Source organism: Miscanthus floridulus, chromosome 1 (genome assembly GCF_019320115.1).
Source record: "Miscanthus floridulus cultivar M001 chromosome 1, ASM1932011v1, whole genome shotgun sequence".
Classification (NCBI taxonomy): domain Eukaryota; kingdom Viridiplantae; phylum Streptophyta; class Magnoliopsida; order Poales; family Poaceae; genus Miscanthus; species Miscanthus floridulus.
In genome coordinates, this window is record NC_089580.1 from 63,651,851 (window position 1) to 63,674,075 (window position 22,225).

General features: G+C 47.4%; 1 protein-coding gene across 1 annotated transcript; it reads left to right on the plus strand.

Annotated features, from left to right (window-relative positions):
* The first annotated feature begins 3,264 nt into the window (after positions 1 to 3,264).
* Positions 3,265 to 4,090, plus strand: LOC136485405 (uncharacterized). Its single transcript, XM_066482299.1, has 2 exons — positions 3,265 to 3,606; positions 3,696 to 4,090. The coding sequence occupies exons 1-2, from the start codon at positions 3,265 to 3,267 to the stop codon at positions 4,029 to 4,031; spliced, it is 678 nt and encodes a 225-aa protein (XP_066338396.1). The 3' UTR covers positions 4,032 to 4,090.
* The last annotated feature ends 18,135 nt before the right edge of the window (positions 4,091 to 22,225 follow it).

The following is a 22,225-nucleotide window of genomic DNA, read 5'->3' on the forward strand; positions in this document are numbered from 1 at the left end:
GATAGAGAACGGCGACACGCGAGGAGCGAGGCCGGTGGAACAAAACGTTGGAGGAAGGCAAGTCCACCGCCCTAGTGAACTAGCTCCCCTCGGCTTGGCGAGAGCAGTCGTGACGCTCGATGGCGATGGTGCGAGGGAGCCTACAAAGCCGGGTGGTCAAGGTTTTGTTTCGCATGAAGGGAGCAGGGACGAGCGATGATTTGTTTCATACGCCTGTCAACCATTCTTTTATGAATATTTTAGTTGTAGAGATATGAACATCACTAAATATATTATATAACATCGCATATATATTACGTGAACATCACTAAATATATCATTGAACATCACATGTATACTAGTGAACATCACTAAATACACCATAGAACATCACTAATAAATACATTATAGAACATCGCATATAATTACGTGAACATCATTAAATACATCATAGAACATCACATGTATACTGTGTGAAAATGAAAACACACACCATAGAACATCACATGTATACTACGAGAACATCACATGTATATTACGCAAACATCGCAAAATACATCATAGAACATTACATATATACCACGTGAATATAAAAAACATAACAAAACATCACATGTATAACATGTAAACATAAAAAAATATAAAACATCATATGTATGCTACATAAATATTACAAAAAAACATAGAACATTATAAAAATAATAAGAAAATAAAAAATAAAAGTAAAGTAAAAAAAATATAAAAAATAAAAAAATAATAAACGCATAAAACAAAAAAAGAAAATAAAAATGTATGATGCACGAAAAGAAAAAAGATAAAGAAAAAAAAAGAAAAATTAAAGAAAGATAAAAATTAAAAACATGAATCAAAGAAAAACATAAATAAAATAAAAAATGGTAAAAACATGATATATAGAACAAATAAAAGAAATAGGAAAATAAATAGAAGCAAGGAAAACTAATTAATAGAAATCAAATGAAAAAACAAAAATAAAAGGTAAAATAAATAAGAAAAGGGAAGGAAATAAAATAAGAATGAAAAACATAGAAAACTAAAAAGAAAAAGAAAAAGGAAGAACAAATAGAAGCAATGAAATAAAACATATAAAAAAGAAAACTAAAGAAAAAAAGAAAGGAAAAGAAAAATAAATAAGAAAAGCAAACATCCGTACCTGTCTACGGCCTCCCGCACAATCTCCTACGTCCTGTTCCCGCGAACTGTGACGTCCTGTTCCCGCGCCTTTTCCCGCCTACTGTTTGGCGCAGGGCTCGTAGCGGTGGCCCACGTCATCGGGGCAAAGGTGTGGGTATAGTTGTCCATGCAGCCCGAGGCACGACGGCACGGTACGAAGCCTGTTTTTTTAGCCCGACACGAGCATGGCATGGCCCAGTGACAAGCGGGCCCGGGCCGGCCTGGCCCGAGGGAGTAGGGTGTGCCTGGGCCGCTGCTCAGGCCCGTGGGCTGGCACTGCACGACCCCGCCTGCGTCAGCCGGCCCGACAGCGGCCCGGCCACCCCCCTCCCCCTCCTCACTCCACTCCTCCCCTCCCGGCCCACCGTCCCCGCGGCCCAGCTAGCCGGCCCACCGTCCCCGCCTCATATATGAGCCGCACCCGCACCCGCATGCCACGGCCGTGGCGGCTCTCCCCCGCGCAGCCCCACGCAAATACGCAACCACGCTCGAACGCTCCCACCCCCGAACCCTAACTCCCCGTCTCCATCTCCTCCGCCTCCCCATCTCACTGTCTCCATCTGCTCCCTGTCCCCATCTCCCCGTCTCCAGCATCAGGCATGGCTGGCGCTGGGCGGCCCCGATCTGCTTGCCCGGCGGCCACGGCGCCTCCTCCATCCCCACCCCAGGCGCGCTCGCAGCACACATGGCGGCTCTTGGATGCGACGGCCCCTTCATTCACCGGCAGCAGCGGCCCCTTCCCCCACCACCACCAGCGGCGGAGGTGGCCCTTTCCCCACCAACAGCAGCGGGTGCGGGACGCGGAGGCGCTCCGCGCTGGGCAGATCTACTTCGTGCTGCCCGCGTCCACGACGCCTCCTCCATCCCCACCCCAGGCGCGCTCGCGGCACACATGGCGCCCCCTGGAGGCGGCGGCCCCTTCACCAGCAGCAGCGGCCCCTTCCCCCACCACCAGCAGCGGCGGAGGTGGCCCCTTCCCCACCAACAGCAGCGGGTGCGGGACGTGGAGGTGCTCCACGCTGGGCAGATCTACTTCGTGCTGCCTGCCGCCGTGGCCTGTGGCGCGAGGAGGTCGTCGCGCTCGCCGTCAGGGCCTCCGCCACGCTCTCCTCCCGGGCCGCCTTGGCCGCAGCGCCTGGTCTACCCTCTCTGGCTCTCTCCCTTCCCCTGCTGATGCGGGCCTCGGGCCGGCCTGGCCTGTTAAAAAGGTCGTGCTTTCCGGGCTGGCCCGACACGGAAAGTGCTCCGACGGGCCGTGTCTGGGCCGTCGGCTAGGCACGGTGGACTGGGGCCGCATGGCCCGGCGGCCCATCGTGCTCTACCGTGCCGTGCCCTACCGGGCCGTGCCTGGCACAGGCCCGTGCCGTGCCGTGCCGAGCGGCCCGAATGGCCAGTTATAGGTGCTGGCTCGGCGGGGCGCATAGCATCGTTAAGGCTAGATCCGACATCCTTGGCTCACTGCAGGTTATCCGGTGTGACGTTCGTGATCGTAAATCCGGACGGTCTGTACGCAGAGGGTGTCTCGCTCCGTCCTTTGCTTGCTCTCCATCGAACCACCACCTTTTACGATTTTTTTCTCTGGTGTGATCTGTTAATTTTCTCCGTGTTTTTCTATCACAAGTTATGTTGTTATCGGACCACCTTTTGCGATTTTTTTCTCTAGTGTGCTTTGTTAATTTTTTCTGTGTTTTTCTATCTCAAGCTATGGTGTTATCGGTGCCATACATTTCAGTCAAACTTTAGATATTTGACTTAGGACAAAACTGAAACATCAAGTTTCTTTAGATAGAGGGAGTAATAGCTAATTGTTAGCTAGGTGGTACTAGTTAAGTCATTAGTTGATTTATTAGTTGAGAATCCAAACAGATTGCCCAGTGGAGGCATTCGGTCGTATCATCGTAAGCCTGCCGGCTGTTCACTAGCTGTTGAATGGGTCGATGAACTGCGAGCAACCCAGCATTCCAGCAAGCCGTACTACGTACCACATATTGTACTATAAATGCAAGTCAAGTCTCCCAACAATGCCAAGTACCTACCTATAGCGATAGCACAAAGATGAAGCTTCACATAGCCGCAGCCGCTCCCCTCTCGCTGATGAGCCGTGCCGCCGTCGTAGCAGCGCTCGCTTCGCTCCTGGCCGGCGTGGCGGCCGGGGCCGGCGCGGTCACGTTCAGCGCGACGAACGCCGCGTCGAGCACAGTGGGCGGCAAGCGGTTCGGCCGGGATGTCGGCGTCGCATACTCGAGGCGAGTGCTCTCGGACGCCGCCTCCTTTTGCTGGAAGACCTTCAGCCAGCCCAGCCCCGGCAGCCGCAAGCCCGTCAGCTCCGTCAGCCTCGTCGTCGAGGACATCAACGGCGTGGCCTTCACGAGCGCCAACGGGATCCACCTCAGCGCCCAGTACGTCGGCAACTACTCCGGCGACGTGAAAACAGAGGTTGGTGAGATCAGATGCAGTGTGTTAGTAGTAGTTTAACCCTCATGTTTCGACTTTCGAGCTCAGGCAACTATCTGAAAGTTTCGCAGGTCACCGGCGTGCTGTACCACGAGACGACGCACGTGTGGCAGTGGAACGGGCAGGGGCACGCGAACGGCGGCCTCATCGAGGGCATCGCCGACTACGCCCGGCTGAAGGCGGGGTACGCGCCGGGGCACTGGGTGAAGCCGGGGCAGGGAGACCGAAGGGATCAGGGGTACGATGTCACGGCGAGGTTCCTGGACTACTGCGACTCGCTGAAGCCGGGCTTCGTCGCGCTGCTCAACGCCAAGATGAAGGACGGCTACACCGACGATTTCTTCGCTCAGATCCTGGGGAACACCGTGCAGCAGCTGTGGCAGGACTACAAGGCCAACTACGTGTGAAAATTGTGGAGTGAAGCGCGTGATGTAGATCATCAGCACACAAGACTATTGCGCATTGTCTACCAATGAACGAGCTAGCACTCATCAGAACTAAGCTATCCTGTTCTTATGATTCGACTTCATTGTTGTTCGAAAGCACGATATTTTTTTTCTACAAAATAACTACTCCATGGGCCAATTCGTTTTCCTGTACAAAGTTGAGCGATGAAGTTTGTTTCAAGAATTGCACCAATTTTCAGCTGGCAATTGGAACGAATGGCCCACGAAAATTTATGACCCCGCTTCCCATTGGGCCCAAACCAATCGTCCCTTTTCCTTGCACTCCCTTCGATTTTCTTTGTTTGTTTGACACTCTCTGCTTCTCTGGTTACGTAGTACTTTCTTCCTTCCGAATTATAAGATTTTTTTTTGGCTTTTCTATTACTTTAAATAGAAAAACCAAAATGTTGGTGGAGTGCCCCGCCTTTGGGCACCCTATGTGGCTCAATCGCCGTCCCGAGTTCTTGCGGAAGCGAAATAACAGGAGTTGGGCTCCGGCACACTCAGCATCTCGCGATAATAAAGTGCGAAAGGGCCGACTAGGTGTGAAGAGAAGGATGTGTCGAGCCCCCCTTCTCTCCACGACGAAGTAAGGGCGGCACTTGCCGTCTTGTTCTTAGACGCCCCTCTTCGTCACGGCGAAAGGGGCGGGACAGGCCAGGATCAGCGCCAAAGGAGGGCGTGTAGTCAGTCTCGGCTATTCGCTCAGGCGAATAGCTACTGACGGTTTGATTAATTGTTTCCACAGGTTTCACCAAGGGAGGGCGCGCAGTCGATCTCGTCTATTCGCTCAGGTGAATAGCTGCTAACGGTTTGATTGATCGCTTCTGCAGGTTTCGCCAAAGGATGAGCTAGCCGCATTCGCATGGCCGACAGCTCCTGTCCACCGGGGTCCCGCCCGGTCGGTGAAACATGCGACATAAGATGGAGCCGGTCGGGCCTCTCCGAGCCGGCGCTATCTGAGGCAGGCGACTCCAAATGGCAAAATCCCCCGAAGTTACAGGGAATATTCTCCGAATTTCTAGTAGTTAAGGGGGCATTTGTGTCCAGTGAAGAGCCCATGGGCATATATAAATAGCCCCCATTGAGCGGATGTAAAGGGGCGTGAAACGAGTTAATGAAATCGTTCATTTTGTTTCGCCCGAGTCTCATTTTACCCACTTCTCGTGCTTGATTTCGCTCATGCGACAACCGGTGTTTGACGGCCTTGGCCTAGAACAACATTGACGCCCACTGTGGTGGTTGCTCGAGCTTATCATGGCACCAAAGATACCGAAGTTACCGACAGATAAAGCAGCACCATCCGTAGCTGTAGCCGTTGCGGCGATAGCGTAAGCAACCGCGTGAGACGATGCAGCACCAGCTATGGAACCACCTATGCCATAGCTGCAGATGGATAATACTGCAGCGCCAGGAGGGCGAGGGCAAACACTAGAAGGCGACGTCAAGGAAGTCGAGATCGACCAAAATGCGATGAGGTTGAAGAAGACGAAGATGGCGAGATCACTAAGCAAGCAAGAAACCTGAAGACGCAGTACCAACATAACATAGTCAGACTACAGAACGAGAAGGAGCAGCTGCTCATGCAAGCCGCTGCTCGTAACAGAGCCAAACAGACATAGAGGGCTATTAGGGAAGCCGGAATTCAGAGGGACAAATTGGTGAGAGAGATTCAAGGACTGCAGGAGGTGCCGCTCGCGCTGGCGAAAATGTTGTAATACCAGGTGATAACCTCTTGGAAGAAGACAAAAGTGCATTTGACCCCACTTCACCCCTATCGAAAGAACTTCGGTTGTATCCATGGCCAGCCGGCTACAAGCCTTGCATCCTGGTATTCGACGGAAAGACAAACCCGAGGAAGTTCCTTGTGAGTTATGAAACCGTGGTAACGTCAGACGCTCAAATCCTCGTAAAGTCACTCATCATGGCAGTCGAAGACATCGCACATGATTGGTATACCTCGCTCAAGCCCTTATCCATCAGGTCCTAGTGCCAAGTCAGAGCAGAGCTAGTGTCCACCTTCCAAGGATATCACCCAAGAACGAAAACGACAAGAGACTTGTTAAACTGCATTCAGCGAGACGACGAATCCCTGTTTGAGTTTTTGGAAAGATTCATTCAGACCAAAGCTCAGTTGCCAAATGCGCCAGAGGAGACGGTTATAGCAGCAGCCGTCGAAGGGTTGTCCTTAGGCCAGTGTGCAGCTCATTTCACCAAGAATTATCCCACCTCCGTAAGGGAGCTGTTCAAGGTGATGAGACAATACGCAAGATCAGACGATGACTTGAAGAAGTGAAAAGCGACAAGGAATTCATGGAGACAAGCAGGCAAGGCTTCTAGGCCACCACCAACCCCAAGCCAGCGAAATATGAGGCCATTCCGCGCTATCAACAATCTGCAAGAACAGCTAGAGCACAACTCAGCGGAACAAGGTCTCCAAGGGCCGCCGCCAAACTAGCAGTACAGAAGCTTTATCAGTCTCCGTGCGGCGGGCGAGGAGGATGAACTCCCTGTGGCGGACGCAAAGGCAGAGGAAGAGGATGAAGAATACCCTATTGCGCCATTTATGGTGAAAACACAGGACATTTAACAAAAGACTACAAATACAATAAAATGGCCATAGAACTTAAGGAGAAAGACAAGGCCGCAAAAAGCAGCGAAACATCTACCGATGTGTTCCACAACACAGGTCGCGAAATAGTAAACAAGCAGGGTTATGGTAGCCAGTATTTGTCAGCAGGCAGTAGCGCTTTCCAACACCCTAGCTTTTCGCATGGATACAGCCAGCATACATACATCTGACAGCAACCACCGTTTTTAGTATACCAGCATTTCGCCCACCATCTAGGGCAGTCGGCCGTTGCATCCTCACCAGTTCAGCAATAGAAGCAACATTCAAGCCAGCCTCCGTCCGCAAAGCAAGAAAATACTCAAGAACACCAAACCGTAAATAATATCTTACCATCGCAAGGCTATATATTCGCAATCACTGGTGAGTCAAACCAGGAGCACAAAAACAAGAGAGCCAGAATAGAATATGAAAGAAGAGTGCACATTGTCTCGCCAAGGGTACCACTCAACAGGATGGCTTGATCCATGGTGCCCATTACCTTTGACGAAAAGGACTTTCAAGTACGGGATTTTTCACACAGACGCTTTTGTAGCAACAACGAATGTAGCTGGGTTCACTATACACAACATCCTCATAGACAATGGAAGCTCCACCGACATCTAATTCATCAAGCCTTTTGAGTAGATGAACCTTGACAAGCAAACGTTGGAACCTTGCCGGGAACTCATTGTTAAGTTTTGGAGGAAAAAAGATAGACGCGTTGGGGAAAAAGGAAATCTCGGTATCCTTCGCAGAAGGCGAGAAGGTCCACACAGAAACCATAACTTTCAACATAGTCAACATGGATTATGCATACACCGCAATCTCCGGGAGGGGAGTTCTAAGAAAATTCAAAATCATGATAAAAGCAAAGCTACTTGTGCATGAAGATGCCATCCCCTTTTGACATCATCGTAGTACATGGAGACCAAGCTGCATCTAGGCGAATAGAGGGCAAACCAATCCTAGGTTACAACCTTATAAATGAAGTTTCTAAGAAACCACATAGAAAGAGGAAGACAGTGAAAACAAAGTCAAACCAAGAGCAGAAGCAGCAAAAGACACTCAGAAAGCCCCACTGTCAAAACTAGCGCTAGAAAAATGTGTTCATGTGGGCTCTGATCTGGTAGAGGACGAAAAAGGTAGACTGTTAGCTTTCCTCCACGAGAATCATGACATAATTGGCTGGTCGGCAAAAGACATGTAAGGTGTCAGTCGCGATCTCACGCAGCATGACTTGAATGTAGCAAAAGGGGCAAAAACCTGGAAGCAAAAGCTGAGGAAGATGTCCATAGAGAGCAGAAAGCAGCGAAAGCAGAAGTGCAGAGGTTACTCGACGCTGGCATCATCAGGCCTGTTCAGTACCCGGAATGGTTGGCCAACGTTGTAATGGTTAGAAAGAAAAACAGAAAATGGCGAATGTGTGTTGATTTCACTGACCTAAATAAGTGTTGCCCAAAAGATCCATATCCGCTTCCAAGAATTGACAAGTTAGTTGATATCACCGCTGGATGTGAAGTGATGAGTCTACTAGACTGTTTTTCCGGATATGACCAAATCTGGATGAACTTGGATGACGAAGAGAAAACAAGTTTCATCACCCCAGAGGGGAACCTATTGTTACCGGTGAATGCCTGAGGGACTTTGGAACATAGGACCCACCTTTTCTAGAATAGCAAATGGGGTCTTGAACAAGCAGAAAGGCAAAAATCTAATAGCATATGTCGACGACATTGTGGTCAAGAGAGACAAGAGGGAGACCCATATTCAAGACCGGCAAGAAACATTCAAAAACCTAAAAAAGGCCAGCCTCAGGCTAAACCCGAATAAGTGCATATTCAGCATCAAGAAAGGCAAGCTGCTTGGCCATCTAGTATCGGCAAGATGCATCGAAGCAAACCCTGAAAAGATAGCCGCAACAGTAAACATTAAACTGCCAATAAGGAAAAAGCAGGTGTAGAAGCTTATGGGAAGACTATCAGCATTAAACAGATTCATCTTGAGATCAGCAGGGCCTATCCTTTTTTAGAACTCTTCGAAGCTCAGAACATTTCAAATGGGGGCATGAGTAGCAACAAGCTTTCGACGAACTCAAAACATACTTAACCAAGTTGACAACATTGTCCAAACCGTCATCATCTATAACATTTCTGTTATATATAGCAGCATCACCAACAACTGCTAGTGCAGTTGAAAGCCCTAGTTTGGTTTTGGATAATTGATGAAACCTAGCACTAACCTTTGTCATGAGCGGTGATATGAGCTAGGTTGGTGCGATCCAAGTGATTGAGGAAGATGAGGTCCATGGTGATGAAGATGGACATGTGTTGATGATGATCAAGCTCTAACTTGGAAAAGAAGAAAGAGATAAGATAGTTTTTTGTTTTGCACTCAAGACGCCATAAAGGGTGTGAGTGACTTAGGATTGATAGCCATACTATAAAGAGGGGAAATCTTTAGCTAAACGGTTTCTCGAGTGCCACTAGGTGACATGATTCTTGCATGTGCATTTAGGAACCTAGTGTGCTAACTTTGACCCTTGTAAAATGCTTTGAAAAATGCTAACACACATGCACACAAGTTCTACACTTTGTGGTTAGCAACTTGGAAGCAAGGGTAAAGTGGTTGTGGACTTAGAAAAAGAAAAGTAGGAGGAAGTCCACAACTAGATGCTGGTCGTGGGGTGACTGGACTCACCCTGGGCGCATCCGATCATTTTTAGCCAGGGGCGTGTTGTGGCCAAGAAGGGCGAGGAACGACCGGACGCTACTATCGACGCGTCCGGTCACTTTTTTGATTGAGCGGACTCAGGCGCTTGCGCGTGATCGGACTCGTAGGGCGCATGTCAGGTCAGCCATGACAAACATTGATGTCATCTTGTCTCGCACATGTGTAGGAACAGTGAGAGGGCCAGACGATGGGGGCGCGTCAGGTCGGTGTTGACTTGACATGCTCGGTCGTGTTTTTGTCGCTTTGGATGCTCACTATAAATGATCGGACTCCATGTGGTGGCAAGTCTGGTCACTTCCTCCAGCACGTCCGGGCAAACATTAACAGCGTGGGCTTGGAGTTTTTGACCGTTGAGATCCGATGGTTGGGATTTGAATGAGGGCACGTGGCGGCCATCGGTGCTACCAGACTCAGGGTGCATCCAGTCGCTGTGTCCGGTCAGGCCCCAAGCCGAGCAATGGCTCTATTCTTTGGGGGGCTCTATAAATAGAAGGTCTTTGGCTCCAAGGCATCCCTATTGGCACTTTGACATACTTGACATCCTTTTGAGCTTGGGAGATTGACATAGACATTGCTTTAGTGAGATTGGGAGTAATTCCAAGTGCATTTGCTTGAGTGATTGCATCTAGTGGCACTTGGGGATTGTTGTGGCTGCGGAGTTCTTGTTACTCTTGGTGGTTGCCGTCACCTAGATGGCTTGGAGCAGCGGAGGAGCATCAGCACGAGTTGGTGATTGTTCATGGCCGGCTCTGGTGATTGTGAGGGGTCTTGTGCCTTCCCCCGTGGAGAGCCAAAAGGTAACTCTAGTGGATTGCTCGTATCATTGATTTACCTCACTTGTGGGTAGGTTCTTGCGGTGTCCACTTGTGTGGACGAGGTTTGTGCAACACCTCTTAGCCGCCGACCCACCAAGTGTTGGTCGACACAACAGGGACTAGCGTGCCAGCAAGCATGTGAACCTTGGAAGAAAAATTGATTATCTCTTGCCCTTTGGTATTCTCCTTGTGATTGAATTGGTATTCATCTTGTGATTGGTTCACTCCTCTATGTGGCGGTATAATCACCCTACTCACTCATTTACATTCCCACAAACTAGTTGTAGCAAGCTCTTTAGTGTAGCTAGAATTGAGAGCTTGCATTATAGTTTTAGTATCATCTAGTGGAGCTCTTTAGTGTAGACTTGTTGCGAGCTCTTAGTGAGTAGTGACATAGCTATTGTTTGTGCCTAGTGATCATAGTAACTAGAATTGTTGGATAGGTGGCTTACAACCCTTGTAGAGCTAGAGCAAAATAGTATTTAGCCATTTAGTGTACTAACCTCTTGCTCTAGTCAGTTTGTAGAAAACTTTATAGGCTATGCACCCCCCTCTAGCCATTTAGGACCTTTTAGTAGTACTGGTCAAAGAAAAGGAACATGAAAACAAGATGAAGCAGTTCCCGGTATACTTCGTATCAGAGGCCCTATCAGGAGCAAAGCTCAACTATTCTGAAGTAGAAAAAATAGCGTACACTGTGGTCATGGCATCAAGAAAGCTGAAACATTATTTCTAAGCTCATCGCATCAAAGTCCTTTCAGCGCAATCACTGGAAGTGCTATTTTGCAACAGCGAAGCCATCGGCAGAATCAGAAAATAGGCCATCGAGTGAAACGAATTCATAGTGGATTTTGAACATAGATCCACTATCAAGTCTCAAGCACTCGTAGATTTCATCGCAAATTGGACCCCAGCAGCTTATGACATAGCAATACAATTTGAAGAGCCAATTTGGACTATGCATTGCGATGGAGCATGGGGAATGAACGATGCAGAAATAGCCGTGATATTAACGCTGCCAAAAGTCCCAAAACTTCACTATGCAGCAAGACTCGAATTCCTCACAACCAACAATATAGCCGAATACGAAGCAATGCTCCTAGGGTTGTGAAAGCTCAGAGCTCTAGGAGTCAGGAGGTGTATAGTCAGGTTGGATTCTCAGGTAGTAGTGGGACATGTCAAAAAAGAGTTCACCATGAAAGAACCCGAGTTGATTAAATACTTGGAAGCAGTAAGAAGAATGGAAAAACATTTTGCTGGTTCCACTTTTCACCATGTTTCAAGAAGCGAGAATGCTGAAGCCGACGAGCTAGCAAAAGCAGCTGCATAGAAAGCTCCAGTGCCTATAGACATTTTTTATTAGGAGCTAACAATCAAAGCAATACGAGAAGAAGAGGAACGACCCAGCACCATGTATGTTATCGCAAGCAAAGATTGGAGATCGCCCATATTCGCCTATCTCAATGGAACCTATGAGCCACATAGCAAGCATGAGATAGATAGAATGAATTCTAGAACGAAACAATACTCCATCATAGCGAGAGAGATGTATAGGAGCAGAATAGTCGCACCAATGCTAAAGTGCGTAAGCAACGAGCAAGGAATCGAATTGCTAAGCGAAATGCACACTGGAATGTGTGGAGCTCATAGGGGACCACACGAAATTGCTCATAGACCGATGAGGCAAGGATTGTACTGGCCAACAACAGTAGAAGACGCAAAAGAGTTGGTCCACAGTTGCAAAACACGGCCATTTGTTCACCAAAAAGTAGAGAGCCCCAGCTAACCCGACGACATCAATCATTTCGACTTGGCCTTTGCAAAGATGGGGGTCGACATCGTGGGCCCATTGCTGACGGCACCTAGCAACCTGTGTTTTGCCGCAGTAGCTTTAGAATATTTCACAAAGTGGATTGAGGCCAAAGCACAGGCAAAAATCACCTCGGGTACCCTAATTAGTTTCATGTGGCAAAGAATCATTTGTCGATTTAGGGTCCCATCCTACATCACGGTCGACAACAGAAAGTAGTTCAATTGCACAGAGTTCAGAAATTTTTGCAGCAAATTGGGAATCAACTGACATTCGCCTCAGTCAACCACTCGGAAAGCAATGGGGCAGTTGAAAGGGCAAATGGCTTGATCTTCAATGCAGTGTCCAAAGCATTGTTCAATCTGCCAAAAGGAAAATGGGCGCATGAATTGATCACTTCAGTCTGGGAGCATAACATCTTGCATACTTAGACAACTAGGTTCACCCCCTTTCGCCTCCTATATGGCGAAGAAGCAATCATGCCAGAGGAGTTAAAGCTATGCTCTTTCTGCACTAAAATCATCGCAAACACCCCGATACAATGGTATGTCGAGCTTGGAGCAGCAGAAAATGCTAGGTTACACGCCACATCAAACTTTGACAAATATCATGAAGAAACAAAGACTTGGAGAGACAAGAAAATTCTATGAAAGAACATCAACCCAGGGGACATGGTGCTCATTCGTCATCCTAACAAGCAGGGCAAGCTACATTCCCAGTGGTATGGGCAGTTCGTGGTGGTGAATATGGTCAAGCCAGGAGTATACAGGTTGCTCAACAAAGACGGGTCGAAACTACCCACACTTGGAATGCAGACAACCTACGCCGTTTTTACCCATAACATTTTCGCCCTCAAATGGTTGTAATTTTCTTTTGGTTATTTTTGTAAACTTCGAAAAAGGGGGATCCGCACTCTTTTTCCTCACAAGGGAAACCTTTGCGAGAAGGTGTGAGGTTTTTTAACGAAGCAATCCTTTGTACCCCATTAATTAAATTCGAACTTCCCCACGCAAGGTTTAAAAAGTAAGACGTCGAAACGAAACTTGACCTCGGTAGGTTCCGAATATCGATGAAGATATTGTAGGATAAGGTTGCACCATTTTGCGCTCGTGCAAAATATCACGACCAAAACTTAGCAACAAAGAAACAAGCCTAAAGGAGGCACGGACCTTTTGCATCACAAAAAAGGAGTGAGAGCGAAAGAGAAAGGCCAATAAGCCATGAACATTTCACCACACCAAACAGAAGTGTCGGAGAATAGAAAGTGTCAGATAGACTAAAAAACTGTTCGCACCACCAAAAAGGAGTGGCAACGAACACAAAAGGCTCAAGAGCCATAAAATTTAGCACCGCCAACAATGAGCGGGAACAAAGATTACAAAAAGGTGCAAAAGCTTATTTGCCCCGATGTAGAGAACAAAAGCACTACTGGGAAACAAAGATGTGCGTAAGCGCATGTACCACAAAGGACAACAAAAGTCAAGAGAGATACCAAACAACTAGCAGTAAAGTGCTACCACCAACTACAACAACCAAAATTGACAACCTCAAGACCATAAAACCCTATAAATAAGACGCCCAAGGTTCCCCCAGACACCAAATCAAGTCTCAGTCTAGGGCTAAAGCATTAGAATACCCAACCACGCCGCAGGCGCAATAAGTGGGGTTGAGAGACTGTCAGGGGTCTCGACAATCACCGAAAGAGTGAAGTCCTAGGGATGGGACAAAAGGCTATACAAACATAGGGCAACCAGTAGCAAAATCTAGATGTTGCGCGAAAACACGTAAAGACAAAGGCACATACTGTCCAAAAGGAGCATGCGCCTGGTACAAGCCTTGCACGAAGCTGAAAGATGAGGCAATAGGATGTGGCCATGTCACTGCGACAAGCAAGCATGGTGGGATGTTGCAAGAAAAAATGTAACATCCCACCACCCAGCGAAACCACATCATGAAATCATACGCATCCATGAGACTGGATTCTTGCAGCAGCCCCATGTCAGTAAGCACGACATCATAGTGTCGCACATCAATTTAGCTAATTTGCCTAGCAGTAGTGCTGATTCACTCTGGCAAATTGACCAAACAAACTAGATGTTGCGAGCCAAGAAGTAGAAGGAAAGGTACTGATTGTACATATCTACCAATACACCTAGCCCCAAATCAAATGTAAAACATCCGAGACATGAAAGGGGAATGCAATAAATTGAAAGGCAAAGACAATAAATCCCCTCGCCCTAAAAAGGTTGGGAGGATGGTGTTCTTCTTTTCACTTATGTGATACGCCGAGGGGCTAGCAGAGAAGCCAACTTGAGCTCCTTTGTCTTTGCTAATTGTCGGTGTTTTGAGTAAATACCAATGAGTAAATTTGTATTATTACACATCTGGCTCGGATGGTGTGCTAAGAGGACATGAGGTTTATACTGGTTCGGGCAGAATATCCCTATGTCTAGTTCGTTGCTGCTGCTTGTGTTACTAGCACTGAAAATTCATAGTAGGGGTTACAAATGGTCGAGAGAGGGATAGGTCCAAAGTCTCTAGTGGTGTGTGTGGTGATGAGCTCTGATTCGAGTTGAGTTGGATGAAGTTCAGATGTGGTGCTCTGATCATTCGTCCGCTCTTATGTGAAGCGGTGTTTGATGCCCTGCTTTCCTTTTTGTAGGCCAAGGGAAAACATGGGTTACAATGGGAGAAAAGAGAAGAACGAGAGGGCGAGGAAGTCCTTCAGTGTCGTCGGACCTTTCCTTTCCTTTGTGCAGGCCCTACTGACATGGCCAGTGGTGATAGGTACAGCCCCACGCCGGGCGCCTATCTGCCTGATGACTCCATGCCCTGGCGTTGTCAGTGGGTCATGACATCCCATCCTACCCCGGTGGGTGGCGCGATGCCCCAGTGTGCTGATCAGCGGCCGTACAGGGAGTAGGCAACACAGTGACCATGCATCCATCATTGTGGGCAATGTGAGTCCCTTGGAATGACATGTTGCGGGGATGGGTCATGCCGAGACGTGACCGCTCCTGCACGATGCTAGAGGTTTGACCTTAGGTTGTACTTTCTGGCCCATAGTGGTTGGTGGCGACATGAGCTTCGGTTAGGAGCCATGCCTGAGATATCAGGCAAGGTGGAGCTAGACCTCAGATGTCAGGTGAGGCAGAGCTAGCCCTTAGACGTCAGAAGAGGCGGAGCCAGCCCTCAGATATCGAGTGAGGCAAAGCTAGCCCTTAGAAGTTGGGCGAGACGGAGCTAGCCCTTAGACATCAGGCGAGGTAGGACCCACCCTCAGGGGTTGGGCGACATAGAGCCCTCCCTTAGAGGTTAGGTGAGGTGGAGTCCGTGGGCTCAGTATCGATTGGAGTTGTAGTCTCACCCTTGACTGCCTAGATGGATTAACGTGTAACGACCATTAGCCCCTCCTCTTACGGTACCCTAGTATTGGTCCCTGATAGTAGCCCCTGAGCCTTCGAAGGAGTAGATACTCCTTTAGAGGCTTTTCCGAATGGGAGGACTCTAAGGGCTATGGCCTTTTTCTATAGCCTATGACATAACCTAGGAATGGTGGTTCCCTTTCATCGAGATCAGACCCTTCGTGGGTATGGCCATGAGTTTTTGGTGGTTGGAAAAATGTCTTTCCTAATTGGGCCCTCGGTATCCTATTCGTGGGGATCTGGCTAGGGCTAGCTGGTGACCGATTCTAGATTATTAGTGGTCAATCCATATAGTCCTCGGGTCCATTCGATCGGTCCTGAGGGCTCTCTACCTTCCTTAGGGAAAAACCATGGATCACATCCGATCGAGACTCAAATATGGGCCAAGATGCCCACAGCTCTTGTGTGCCTAGGTGCTGGTCGCTAGCGACCCATCCCTTTCTACTTCCTTACTTTGAAGGTACCAAGAGCGGTTGTTGAAACCGTTGATGGGCCAAGCTTTGAACTCCTAGGCCTAGACAGGCCGTAGAGGTGTTTTTTGATCCGTATTCCTCACACTTGTAACGAGTCATGACCCGTCTAGAGAGGCAAAACGTTCAGTGAGCTTTTTGAGGGAATGGATCAAGATTGCATGCGCATATCCCATGATATGACGTTGTGGCAGATCGTGGTAGACGCGGAGATCTAGGCAAGCAGTTGGTTTCCTCATGCTTGTCGCCCCTATAAAACCAAAGGGTTCGCCCCCTGGGTTTCATACCTTGCCTTCTTGGCTTCACATCTGCAACCACCACCGCTAATCACTTAGGCTTCCTGCATCTATGTCCCCGCCGCCATCGAGCTCGCATCCACCCACCCCCATCTTCCAATGGATCCATGGTGTCACTCTGACATCACCTTCCAGCACATGGAGGGCCTCATCCGTCGCGGCCTTCTCTGCGCGCAGACCTCGGCCAAGGAGTGCCTGCTGCCCGACAAGGAGGACGTGCCATCATCGCTCGATGGCTACGTGGTGTCATTCGCACACTTCCATGAGCGTGGTTTTGCCACCCCCACCCATTGATTTCTTCAAGAACTACTTCATTACTACAAGATCAGGCTGCAACACCTTAATCCCAATAGGATTTAGCACATGGCGGCGTTTGTCGCCATGTGCGAGGTATTCCTAGGGATCAGTCCCCACTTCAATCTATGGCGGCACTTCTTCACCATCACCCTCTAGAAGAAGAGGGAGAAGAGCGGTAGGCAGGAGCTACATACGCCGATAGGATGTGCTGGCATCCACCTCTGGAACAACCAGGTCGGTGAATGCCCATCGATGCGGCTGTCAACCTCCAATAAGGGGTGGCATTCGCAATGGTTCTATCTCAAGAACAATGCCACCGCCCCCTGTTAGAGTTTACCGGGTGCCTAATCGAAGAGGCCTCGGAGTCATGGAGGAAGTGGGTGTCCCAAAGAAGGACAAGAAGAAGATCTAGGATCGCCTTGCCGCCATCCACATCCTGAAGGAGAGCGGTCATAAGGGGTTGGGCATCATCGGGGCCTACTACATGAGGAGGGTGGCGCCATTGATGAGGCGCGCGCTCTCACTGTATGCGATGGTGCCCGAGGCATCATTCGATGGAACGACACTTGCCAAGGGAGCACTCTCCCACTCTGAGGTCACGCAGCACATTAAGGAGTCAATGGAGCCTTCGTGGGACGACACGGGCACCACCCTCGATTTTGTCTACCCGATGTCTGGACATCCTCTGATGCGGCCAGAACCCGACCATGTTGTCTTTGTAAGTTTCCCCTCCTCACACTTCCTCTTCAATTGATTTCCTAACCTTTTGATACTAACATTGAGAGGGGCGGGACCAGCCGAGGGACCTTGTCCTCATGGATCACCTGGCTCTATTGCCGAGGGATTTGTCCATGTGGGTGGTGAATCATGGCGAAGGCGAGTGTCTGAGGAAGGTGAAGGAGGACAAGAGGAAGAAGAGGTAGCGAAAGCTGTAGGCGTGGGAGCAGGGGAAGGACACCGACAGTGATGACGATGATGATGAGGAAGATGATGATGAGGTAGTCGACGACATCAAGTGGGATGATCTGGAGAGCGAGGATGTGTTGATAGGTATTGGCTTGTCCTTGTACGAGTCGGGACCCTTCCCGTTCCACGGAGGGAGGGCATGTCCGTAGAGCTAGCGGAGACGGGCCGGACCATTGGCACGCCCCAGGAGCCAACAGGGGCAGGCGGCTCTGGCGCTGCGCCTGAGGTCCCAGCGGAGGAGGGTGGCTCCGTCGTCACACAACAAGATCCAAGGGGAGTGATCCCCTTTGCTCAGGAACAGGGGGCGGGCTCTAAACGGCCTCGCCCCAACGAGGAAGAGCAGAGGTCTGGGGTTTGCCCCCCAAATGTATATGCGCCCAACAGCGCCGATGTGAGTCATCAGCTCCCCTGCTTCCTCTACTTTGGGTGGATTTCATTGTGACTTATGTTTTTCATTTCTTGCAGTGTCGGGAGGCGGCGTAATCGTTGGCGCTGACGCCAAAGAAGAGCGTCGCTGTCACACCCCAAAATTTCTGATTTTGGGTTGTGCATAGAAAACACTAAATAAAATGAATTATATTAATGTTTCTATAAAATTTACCAAGTTTAGTTTGAGCTAGCACAAATTTAGTTATAGGAAAAATGTGAATTTTCAAAGTTTTCTAATTTTGATGGGCGTTTCGATGATGTGATGTTTGCTTGTTGCTTCTTTGTGTGTTGAGAGTGAGCAAAATCTTTAAAACGCATTAGTAGGTCGATTTTTCTTCTCCGGCACGCCTTTATCTTTTTCTACAATCAAATTCTTTGTTTCTCGGCTCATGTTTTCGTTGGGAGTTTTCTAAAATCTTTTCTTTGTAACGCAAATCACTCCTTTCAGTTCCTCGTTCGTCAATCAATCTCTATAAACTTCTCAGGAATATTTTTAGCTTTTTCTAGAACTTGTTTCTACTTGTCTATGAGAATGATTTAATTTTTAGATGCTCCAAATTATCTTATCATAGGCTCCAAATACTTTATTTGGGTTCATCATGTTCCAAAGTGTCTCTGGGAATTTTCTCTAAATTTTTGGAGGTCTCGGAGTATTTTTCGTGGCTTAAATATCAATTCTGGACTTTTCTAGAATTATTTTATTCGTGGAATTAATTAATTCCCAAAATAAATAATATATCTCATTTTCTAACCAACTATCAAAGTCCATGTGCAATAATCCTAATAAATCCTAAAGGCCCATGCATTTATTTACTAATGAACTTTAATGATTATTTAGGTCCATTAGTAAATATGGAGGGTGCATCATCAATTAGTACCACAATGCTAGTTGATGTAGATGTGGGTAGTTTTTCTTCCTATAAATATGTACCAACCCCTTGGACAAATCACACCAAAGTTACCGTAAGGGGAGCCTCTTGTTTGGGAAATCCCTCATGTAGTAAATTAGACTTTTCTCCTCTCGCCGTCGTCGTCGCCACCGCGTTGCCTAGCCCGACCATCCTCTCCTTCATACAACAAGTCGAGCCCACCCCTACACAGCTACTATTGCCATGGCTATGTGGTGGCTGTACGGGAGGCCAAAGGATGAAGACGAGGTTATTACGAAATTACCACCAGTTCGTAATATCGTCGTCGCATATTCGTTTTAAGTCTGTTTCGAGCCGTTCCAACCATGTTAGATTCATATCGATGTGATCTATATGCTAGTGTCGTTGTTTTTCATGTCAAGTGACTTTTATATATATGCTTAAATATTAATTTGATTAATATGCATGCAACTAGTTTTTATAAATAAAGCAACATAATTATATACAATGCTCTTTTGCAAATAAGTTTTAACATGACTAGTTGCTAACATAAATATGTTTCTAAATTATAATATATTTAGTCTAAACACACATATCAAATTTGATTAGATGTTCTCACATGTTAGTTTGTATTTGCAAGTTAAATTTGAATTGGCATAAATGATATCAAAATATTTATAAATAAAATATGATTAGCTTCAACATAGTTTTTAAGTATAAATATGATTTGTTTAATCTAAATTAATGCTAATCACATAGTTTTTCTTAATTAACATAAATCAAGCTTATAGTCTTCTCTTTTCTAATATAAAACCATGTAGTCGTTTCTTTACAACCGTAGTTCCGAGTAGAGTGCTTTTTGTGCCTGTGTGTTCGTAGCAACGTATAGAAAATCTTTAAAACCTTTTTACTTGTTGTTTCATCTGTTTGGTGTACTGTTCTAATTTAGAACTGTTGTTTGCTTCGTGTATGATTGCATGGATGCTTGTGTGGTGTTTTATGATCATATCCAGTCGGTAAGCTATACGTGGTGAATCAATAAGCAGATCTTTGAAGTTTTGGACTTAAAGAAGGATTTTAGTTTAAGGCAAGTATAGCATGGGATCTTCCTTGTTGTCTTATACACCATTAATCATTTAATTCATGCTGCATGTGTACATCTTGACTACCACTATGGATTTCCTAGTAATTTGTACTTGTACCTTGATGTCTTTGGGTTATTACATTGGGTAGCTTTGTTAGTGCTCAACTACAACCATGATCTTGTAACTTGACTAATGGTATATGCAATAAACACAAAAAGATGCTTTTTAGCAATATGGAAATAGGGGGCTGAAGTGTTTAGCTACTTTCTAAATGCTCTAGATTCTTCCCCCTAAGGACTTATCTGTAAGTGATCATCTGGGACTTACAGTACAGCTGTGAGGGCTACATGGCTCTAGCCTTAGCTTAGTATGAGGACCTTTTTCTTGCTTGTTAGTGGTTACCTTTATGGCGTAAGAGGGGCTCCGATTTGTATGATCTCATCGTGCCAAGAGGGTGCACTTTGGTTTCTTTGTATTTTATTAGTCACTCCTTGGAGGGGTTCATGCTTATTGATGGGGAAACCTTAGCAGTCCTAACTTGTTAGACGAACCTTTGAAAGGCTTCATAGTGAACCCTGTCGACCTTCCTTGGTAGTGGGTGAAGAGGCTGATCACCTCGGGCAAAAGGGTAAATCACGACTCACAGTGAAAGTGTACAACCTCTATAGAGTGTAAAACTGGTATATTCAGTCGTGCTCACTGGTCACGAGCAGCCTTGGAACCCTTACGAAATATATGATTATTAATGGTTAATGATGATGAACACTAATGATATGGATGATGAAGATGCTCACTAATGGTTTTATGCTATTCATTATTCATGTTTACCTGATCATGTGTTTACATGGGCTTGTGATAAACTTAGTTGCTACTCAATTGCTAAAAGATGACTCATTAAAAGCTAATCGCAGTTAAACTAGTGTCAGCCTTTTGAGCCTCATGAACCCCATGTCATATTTGTTGAGTACAAGATGTACTTACGCTTGCTTTATTTTTCAATTATTTGGATAAAAATCTCGGATGGGTACCAGATTGCTAGAGTTTGAAGGATTTAGGCTTGTGATCAACTAGTCAGTTGTCCCTATGAAATTGGAGTCTTCACCCGAAGATCAGAGTTGTCTTTCTGTTGTTTGCTATCTAAGGTTATATTCTTTATACTAAGTACGTTATATATTGAGCATTGTCTATTGATATTACCCTTATTTGTAGCTATATGTGTGATTTGACTTCCTAGGCTCACATATGGTGTGTATCTGGTTTTGTTCTTAAAACCAGGTGCTACAGTCATCCTTCAAGTGAGGCGGTAGCTGTCGGCTGGCGTCACGCCCATTTCAGGTGGGAGTGGCGCTAGTGTGACTACGTCATCGGCTAGTCAGGCACCGCCTGAGGTGGCACCCGTGCCCCCGGCGGGACAGGCGAACATGGGGGTGAAAGGGGTGCCTTCAGAGATCACCAGCAGCTAGCGATGGTGGCGACACCGCTGCCAGCGATGGGGCAGATGGGGCTACCGACCATGCTTGTGGCGCCGACCACGGTGGGTGAGACGTAGCTGGTCGTGACCCCACCAATGCAGTTGGAGGTGGCGGTGGCTACGATAGGTGGGTCACAGCCAGACCCTATTGTGGTGGCGCCTAAGGTACCGGTGCGACCCACGCCGTCGGTAGCTCAAGCGACGGAGTCTGGCGTGGGCTAGACTGAGGGGGACGCGGCCGAAGGGTCCGTAGACATCATGGTGCTAGGAGAGAGGTCGACGCCTATACCACTGACCCCTTCCATCACTAGAGGGGGCATTCTGGCGGGAATGTCATGGCAAGAGGGCTCGGCAGCGCTTGGAGCCGGTGGGGAGTCATCTCTGGCCCTAACATCGGTCTTGTGATTTTTGTTCTTGTGTTCTCTCTGGGCATCCCGTTCTCTTGCTCTTGTTCGATATCTTCTATCCAAGTTTTTGGGGTGCTTTTGTTCGCTCCAAATCATGCAAGGACGTGTGTTGATCCTACTCTATGAGTGAATCGGTTTGAATCCACACAAGCACAAAGATTTGGGTTGGATTTCGTTTTGGGAGAAAAACTTGTGTTCTTCATGTGATCTAAAATTCCCGTCGATTGGGCGATGATCATTTAGGAATAACCAACTATCTTCCTTGTGATCATCTGGTTCAAATTTGGTGGAAGATGGTTTTGATTTGGCCGCAAATTGGGTGATTTCTTGTCTTAGGCAATTTTTCCCGCTCGTCTATTTTTGGGCTACATCCTGACCCGCCGATAGTCCATCGCTAGTGCACGAGCACAGGCGAGTCTGGTGTGCACCGCTGCTCTGCACCTTCCTGACTTGTGCCTAGGACGTGGATAGTCT

Bases quoted from the DNA above. Each gene is read 5' to 3' on its own strand.
- LOC136485405 (XM_066482299.1), top strand. From the start codon at position 3,265: ATGAGCCGTGCCGCCGTCGTAGCAGCGCTCGCTTCGCTCCTGGCCGGC. The intron at 3,607-3,695 runs GTTGGTGAGATC...AAAGTTTCGCAG, and splicing joins CCGGCGACGTGAAAACAGAG to GTCACCGGCGTGCTGTACCA.